This window comes from Ricinus communis, chromosome 6, assembly GCF_019578655.1.
Source record: "Ricinus communis isolate WT05 ecotype wild-type chromosome 6, ASM1957865v1, whole genome shotgun sequence".
Classification (NCBI taxonomy): Eukaryota; Viridiplantae; Streptophyta; class Magnoliopsida; order Malpighiales; family Euphorbiaceae; genus Ricinus; species Ricinus communis.
In genome coordinates, this window is record NC_063261.1 from 26,061,490 (window position 1) to 26,070,108 (window position 8,619).

General features: G+C 33.7%; 1 protein-coding gene across 1 annotated transcript; it reads left to right on the top strand.

Annotated features, from left to right (window-relative positions):
- The first annotated feature begins 1,577 nt into the window (after nucleotides 1-1,577).
- On the top strand, nucleotides 1,578-8,419 carry LOC8260110 (patatin-like protein 6). Its single transcript, XM_002529530.4, has 3 exons — nucleotides 1,578-3,614; nucleotides 5,291-5,619; nucleotides 7,811-8,419. Exons 1-2 carry the CDS (start codon nucleotides 2,484-2,486, stop codon nucleotides 5,561-5,563), a joined length of 1,404 nt encoding a protein of 467 aa, XP_002529576.1. The 5' UTR covers nucleotides 1,578-2,483; the 3' UTR covers nucleotides 5,564-5,619; nucleotides 7,811-8,419.
- Nucleotides 8,420-8,619: the final 200 nt, after the last annotated feature.

The window sequence follows — 8,619 nt, forward strand, 5'->3', positions numbered from 1 at the left end:
AAATTGGTTAAATAGAAAAGACCAGTTCAATAGGTCTATTTATATATATTTATAAAAAAATTTATTAAAATAAAATATATTTATAATATTAAAGATCATCTTGTATTTATTTATCATAACTTAGAATAAAAGTAATAACTATTTTAAATTAAATGTTTATGTTTATAACTTTTATATTTTATTTTTATATTATTTTACATATGGTTTTAATAATAACAATCATTATAATTCTGTTAATATGTATGTATTTAAATATGTTATTTGATTTCTAAGATTTTAATATTTAGACATAGGAATTATAAAATATTAATAAATTATTATAAAATAATAAATAAAATTTAATATTTAGAGTTTGGAAACCATAAAAGTTTAATAAATTATTATAAAAGAACAAATAGAAATTAATAATTTTTATTAAACCGATGAAACCCAAGGTTGAAATGAATGGTCCGATTTTGAAAACATTGCTATCGAGATAACATAAACAATGTCATGCAACTTACAGGTGGAGCCATTTTTCTTCTTCTACATTTTTCTTTTCAGATTTTTACTAAGGGGTAACTTGGGAAAAGAAAAGAAAAGAAAATCAAACGATTCTTTTGCCGACGGAGGTGGAGACCTGGGCTCCACGCGTAACGACAAGCGCGGGAAGCATAAAAATTGTGTTTTATATATATAATAACAAAAACCTTTCTGTTTCCCTTTAAGTTGACCGTTGATCACGGACAAACAGTGATTAACGCGTCTTCACCGTCTGATCTCCGACCGGAATCGAACCCAACGTACAACTATCGGTCACCGATTCGTCATAGACGAAAAAAAAAAAAACAAAAGAATTACATAAACATAGAAAAATAGATTTAAGTTTTTCTTTATCTGATATTTAACTATAATTTAAAATATATCCAATGACAATATTGAAATAGGTATAATTTAAAATATTTCACTCTAATTTAGTTAATTTTTTATTATTAAATTCATTAAATATTTATTTAATTCAAATAAACTATTAAAAATATGGAGTGAAAAGAATTGGTATTTACCTATTTTTAGGTAAATAATAGGCCAAAAATAGTTATCGAAGATATTGAGTTTGAATTCTATTTTCTCTTTTTTTTTTTTCTAAATATAAAACTTAAAATATGTATTACATATGTACGCCCCAAATATTGGTAAGTCCGACCTAGTTTTGTTAGGTGGCCACATACAAAGATTTTGAAGAGGGAAGACAAGATAGAGATGGAGAGAGAAAGAAACAAATTCATTCTAAGAAATTAATGCTATGTTTGGCATGTAAAAATTAAGTAAGAAAAAAGAAAATTAAATTTTTCTTATTTGGGAATGGAAGAATAATCAATTGCTTTAAATTGGGAGAAAAATAAATGAAAAAGTAAAAAATTAGTAATATTGTCCTCGCAGATTCTAAAATTTAGATTTTCTTATAAAAAGTAAAAAGACAGAATAATATATCAGTAAGAAAGTAAAAAATAGACTTCATTGTCTCAGGGATCATAGCAAATTACCTATTTATTCTACTCATCTAGTTTACTTTCTATCCAAACAAACAAGAAATGAGAAAATAAAGTAAGAAAGAAAAATCAATTTGTTTTTTTTCTCTCTCTCTCTCTCTCTCTCTCTCTCTCTGCTCTTTAGAGAGAGACAGAAAGAAAAGGAAAGAGTTGAATATTGAAAATGGTGCGACTCTGGTTTTAAAAGCTATAAACAGACATGCTCTGCAGCTGCTGTGTTCTTGCCTCCTCTCTTTCTCTTTCCTTTTCTCTTTCTTCTTCTTTGGATTCTTCTGTGTTTTTCTAATTCTTTTGTTTTCTCTAGGGTGTATGTATGTATTGCCGTAGCTTATTATTATTATTATTATCTAGCTGAAATACCTCTCTTCCTTTCTCTGTTTGGTTGGTTTCATCTTTTTATGCAATATCGGTTTATCGTTTTTGCTGTGGCGTGGTCTGTTAAAAGATTACACACCCAGTAGCAGAAAGAAATTAGATTCAGAGATTGGGCAAAGGGTTTTCCAAGACCAGGGTTTTTGGGTTCTTTTCTTTTGTTTTCTTCTTTTCTTGTAAAGAATGATTGGTTAATTCAGAACTTCAACTCGAGTCTATTTGGCAACCTTAAAAGATTTTTTTCTTTTTGCAGCAAATTTATTTTTCTTTTCTTCAGTTTCTTGATGATCATGGAAGATGAGGGAAGTAATTTCAAGAAACTAATTCTCTTTGGAAGTTTCTAACAGTTGAATGCAAGAAACAGGAGAGAAAAATAATTTTGGCAAGAAAAAAAATCTCTGCTGGCGTTAATGTCGAGGTAAACCGAAGAAGAAGAAGGAGAAGAACCAAATTAATACAAGAGATTAACCTGTCCATGTCCATCATCAAGAACTAGCATGCAAAGAATATAATTCTTGAACAACCCAAGTTGATTAGATTCTTTAATTTTGGCACCCAAAACACCAAAAGAAAGAAACCGGAATGGCTAGCGATCAATCTTTAGAAATGCACGAACCAAGCATTGACACCGACAAACTCAGCTACGAAATCTTTTCAATTCTTGAAAGCAAATTCCTTTTCGGCTACGATGATCAAAAGCTCTGGATTCCCAAGCAGATCTCTCCAGCACCAACAACAGAGCAAAAACCAGAGAATCTTATATCTCATCCCACAGATACCAATAATGGCCTCTCAGCTATCAAGAACCAGCGTGGAAAAATCTGCATACTATCCATAGACAGTGGCGGCATGAAAGGTATTCTTTCAGGAAAAGCACTCGCATATCTTGAGGATGCACTCAAGACAAAATCAGGCAATCCTGACGCAAGAATTGCTGATTATTTCGACGTCGCTGCCGGTACTGGCATCGGAGGTATATTCACGGCCATGCTTTTTGGTACTAAGGATCATAACCGTCCACTCAAAAAAGCTGACGATACTTGGAGGCTTCTAGCTGATCATGGTAAAAAAATTTACCGTTCTGGCAATGGCAGCAGCGGCAGCGGCAGTGGTTTTAGGCGGTTATTTAAAGCCGGTTCTGGTTCGACCGGGGCTACAACCGGCCTGGAGAAGGCCATGAAAGAGATGTTTGCCGAGAAAGACAGGAGTTTAACGCTTAAGGATACCTTAAAACCGGTACTGATTCCATGCTATGATCTTTCAAGTACGGCGCCGTTTTTATTCTCCAGAGCAGATGCATTAGAAACAGATAGTTTTGATTTCCGGTTATGGGAAGTTTGCCGGGCGACATCGGCTGAACCGGGTTTATTTGAGCCAGTTCAAATGCGGTCTGTTGATGGTCAGACCAAGTGTTTAGCGGTTGACGGTGGTTTAGCTATGAGTAACCCAACTGCTGCAGCAATTACGCACGTGCTGCATAACAAGCAAGAGTTTCCTTTTGTTAGAGGGGTGGGAGATTTGTTAGTGTTGTCACTGGGTAGCGGTCAACTTCTTGAAAATAGCTATGATTTCGATGAGGTTAAAAATTGGAGAGCCAAGCACTGGGCTCGACCCATGGCTCGAATATCGGGCGACGGTTCGGCTGATGCAGTGGACCAAGCTGTAGCAATGGCATTTGGTCAGTGTAAGAGCAGTAACTATGTGAGAATTCAGGTATGGTCATCGGACAACTTGTTTGTTGCGAGTGTATATATATCTTCTCAGTATTTAATTCTCTACAACTTGGTGATGGTCTTTTTCTACGTTATGGTGTGTATGAGACAGTTTTAGACAGCCTGGTTGAAAGGGTTTAGCCAATTGTGTCTTTTTCATGCGTAGATGTTATGTCTAGATATGTATATACATTATTGATATCTAGAGTAAGTTATTTCTTTTGTGATCACAAGGTCACAGGTTTTTAAACCAACCTGTCATCATTTCATATAATGATAAAAAATTTAGAAAAAGAATCATAGATTTCTCAATATTTTTCGGGTATTTTTCTGGTCTAGAACTGTAATGGTGGTCATTGGTACTAGTGTTTTTATGGCTTGTGTTAGCCGACATGTAGTGGCAGAGGGGATACATGGGCAACCTTGAATTCAGGATACCCCTGTAGGGACCTGTGTGGTTGTTTCTGTCTTTGAGGTGGTCTCTCTGTTGGGTTGCATGTGATGGGTGGGTTGGGGGTTTAGCTAGGCAATGGTGTTTCTTGGCTAAACCATTTTGGGTTGTTTTTTAGTTGACTAGAAACCTAAAGATTACTTGGTAATAGGTCTTGGGTTTACTAAGTATTAAATCTTCTTTAATTGGTTCGTGTCTTTTGGTCAAAATGTCAGATAAATATAAATTTTTTACTATATGTTTTTATATTTTAGTTCCTTAATGAAGAGTAAATTGGCAATCTAAAGTTTTCAGATTTCCTTTAGTTGTCAAGTTAGAGATTGTAGGTCCATATTTTTAGCCAAATTATGGAACCTCTTTTTATTTTTTATTTTTTCGGGTAATGGTTTAAAAAAATCTCAGAAGTTAGTGGCTGAATTATTTTCCTATCCATCCAACTCATCTAGAACAGAATTCTGCAACAATCTTAGTACAATTATCTGAATAGCAATGACCTATAATTAGGAAAGACTATTTACCTGTATCAATATTAGCTGGATGATTATTTTGAAAGAGGCAAAATGATGGGATTTTGTGGGTTTTTCTTTGGCCTTGTCTTTTAGCATTTAAGTGGATTATGGCTGGAGACCTGAGGTTTGGAGTATGTACAATGATTCTTACTCATATAATTAGTTAGAAGGTAAACATGTTTACCATAATTAGTTTGGAGCTATAATAGGTACGCTTTATTTGCTGTCAAATGCAAAGGACAGTCTCTAATCTTCCTATTCTTGTACTGCCTTAATATTAGCCGCCTATAATAAGGGAGGGGACCCTTCAATTTCCGATTTCTTGTCCTCTCATTTTGCTGGTAAATTTTGACACACAAAGTTAATAGCATGACTGTGTTAGTACTACATTATTCCTATTACCTCTTTCTCTGGAATGTAATGAGTCTAAATTTTTACTACCCATGCCAAAGCAATTAATTTCCGGAACTCCTATTCATATGTGGTAAGAGTATATTTCAAGGAAACAATGTAATGCTAAAAAAAGAGTGCAAAAAGAGACTGCCATTATGGGGTCTGTAATTTTGGAGGCTTTTTGGCTTGTTGACTAGGTTCTTTAAGTAGTTGAATGTTTTACTAAAAGTATGGTCTATCTGTGGATTACTTTGTGCAGTGTAAAAAAATTAGGGTCATTAACCCAATTGAATATCTTTTTTTCTTCTTTTTGGGGTGCGACAGGCAAATGGATCCAGCTTAGGCAGGTGTGGACCCAATGTAGACACAGACTCTGGTCCTACCAATGTGAAAATATTGATTGCCACAGCGGAGGAGATGTTGAAGCAGAAGAATGTTGAATCAGTCCTGTTTGGGGGTAAGAGGATTGGAGAAGAAAGCAACTTTGAGAAATTGGATTGGTTTGCTGGTGAACTTGTGCTTGAACATCAGAGGAGGAGCTGCAGAATTGCTCCCACTGTTGCTTTCAAGCAAGCAGCTGCTTCTAAACCCACCTAGCCTCTCTACTCTTTCAACTATATATCTACAGAACCAACCCAAAACACAAACAAAGGGTAAGCTTTCTTTTATGTTATATTTTATGTATAATTAAATTCATTTATACTCCTTGTCTAAAGATAGCATATTAGTGGACCCTTTATGAAATAATAAACAAGAAAAAGAAAAGGAAAGAAAGAGATTGATGGGTTGTTTCAGATTTTAAAAAAAGCTGCAAAATTTTATAAAAACCTCACATTCTTTTTCAACATAATTTATAAGGGGAGCTAAGTTAGGGACCAATTTGATCATTATTTCAAACCTAGATTCGCCTTTTCTCCAAGAAAGAAATGTCTCTATCCACTATAACCTACTGTGCCTAACTGAAAAGGAACGCATTGTGGCTCATGCTATATTTCTTTATGGTCCATTGTATTGCATGCGATCCTCCATTAATTTATACCAAATTCCTAACTTTCATTTCTTTATTTTCACAAAAATCATTGAAATACAGTGGTTTCAACAAACAAATGGACATTAGCTATTAGGCCATATAAACAGGAGGAAAGCAGATAGAATTTGTCATTTAGTTTGTCCTTGTGGCCTAAAGTCTTGTCATTTTCCTTCTTTGATTCATAAGGGCCAAACCCTACAACAACCGGTTGTTGTTGCTGTTCTTGTTGGCCCTGTTCGTCTTCTTGTTTAGCAGGAAAGTCTTGGGAGATGCCGAAACTATATAAATTAATTTAGGGGTACATGTAGGAAGATTACCCTTTCTACCGACACTGATGCCTTGCAATAGAGTAGGGACTTTTTTGTCAAATTTTAATGGAGCTGAAACACCCTAAAAATCCTTGTTTCATTTTAGGCCTTGTTGGTCATTTTCTAGATATGTGAAATCAAATCATTTGAGAGGTGCCCTAAAGGCATATCCGTGGTACCTAAAAAGGAGTTCTCTTGTCACCTTATTTGGTTTGACTGTTAGGGCAAAGCTAAATTCTTTTCTCTTCAAAGTGTACCCTAATGAAAAAAGAAATTTAGTACATTGCCTAAAAATTATCTTATGTTGTAATCAAACAATTTAGGATTATTACAGTTTCAAGTTAAAGTGTTTGCATTAAAATTTTTTATGCACAATTATTGCTTTTGCTGAATTATTGACACAACTGTTTCAGGCTTTTGTCCATTTCCTTGCACTTTTAAGGGGAAAAGAAAAATCTTTGGGTCTTTTTTTTTTTTAATTAAATTAAATGGTCTTTGAGTCTATTTTATTATTCTTCTTGTTCCCTTGAATTATTTACAATATCTATTGCTTGTTTTGACGAAATAAGTTATTATAGTATGAGTAGCATGTGCCTATCAATGTATTGGTACTCTTTACCTTTGAGTATTACATTTTTGCTTAAATAAGAGAAAATTGCCCTTTACATAAACTGTATTTGCTACCAACAAGCAACAGTTACACTTTACCCCTATGTCAAAACAGGGGTAGAGAGATGCATGCAATATGACCTTGTGAGAGGTTGGGGGTACCTAATACATTAACATTTGCGTCGATTGTGATGTGCTCTAATCATGTGCTTTATTATGATCCATCATTTTTTTTTTTTTGTAAAATTGCCTAAGGGTAGAACCAAATTTACAAGGAATGGTCAACTCAAGTTAGCTTTCATCTGTTTCTTTGTTTGGCAAATAACTGATCCTGTATCTTCATCTTTATTGGAAAAACCCTATGGTAAATTTTAGTTACAAATTACTCACTACTGAGTTTGCCCAGGTTGGAAAATACACATGGAATGTCGTAGCATTTGAATTTAAATGAGCTATGTCCAAGAAAATCATAAAAATGCTTAAATCATACTTATGTATTGACAAGTAATAATTATTGTGTTTACATTTTCTATCTAAAACTAAAAGCAAAAGATAATAGAAAAGTGAAGGAAAGGTGATGAATCCTATATATTTAGTTCAATGTTGCTCTTTTTTTTTTTTTTTTTTTTTTTTTTTTTTTTTTTTTTTTGTTCTTCTGTTCATTGTTACAATCAAATTGCATTGTTTTGTGAAAATGACACTTTGGGTTCCTCAAATGTTTGAAATAGCCTATGGTTAAAAGAAAATTGGGATTTGGATTGTGAGATCTAGGGCTTTGTACCTGTTTCTTGGTTTCTCTTTCTCATGCATCCTTATGCATCTAATACATACATATATTATGTCTTTAAGTAATCCCATATGATTTGCTTTTAACAAAAGTTAATATCTGAATTGCAGGTAATTAAAGAATTATATATATATATATATATATATATATAAACATATTTAAGAGAAAGAAAAAGAAGAAGAAGAAGAAGAAAAAGAGTAATCATATATCAGCTTTTACTTTTGAAAGTGAAGAATATCAAAGTTGAAGATGAAGAGGAGAGGGAGTAGATTGAGAAGGGACAAGTGACACAAAGGGTAGAAGATCTCAGTGGGATACTTTGCCTACCAGAGGACAGGCATTGTGGTGTCCACTCCACTTTTCCACAATGGCAAGGAACCAAGAAAGAAAGAAAACAAAGAACCCCCCACACCCCCCCCAAAAAAAAAAAAGAGAAAAAGGAAAAGCTTTTGAAGGTCAAACCAAGTGACCAAGTATCAGGTGTGAATCTTTTTGTTGTCATTAAAAAAATTCAGGTTGTGGGAAAGAAAACTTGTTTCTGTATTTCTCCCATTATTTTTTTCTTTTGTATCATTTTTTTTTCCAATTTTCTTTTCCTTGTTTGGTCTTTTTCAACCTTTTCTCTCAAGAAACTTGAGTGGAAGGGGTGGTGGGCTAGTTACTTTCTCAAGAAACCCAGATGATCATATTCATATGTATAGCCAAAGTTCTTTGACTGACCTTTGGTCTTTTTTCTTTATTTATTTTTTTATTTGGTTCTTTTCTTTGGAATTATAGACTGTAGTGGTGGAGAAAAGATTTGAGGGTGGCTAGTATCTACTTTTAAGCAACAAACGACATCTCCTGTGATTGGGATAACTCATAGATGGATGGGCCAATTTATATAATATACACAAACTTGGGGTCCTATCTATTTGAA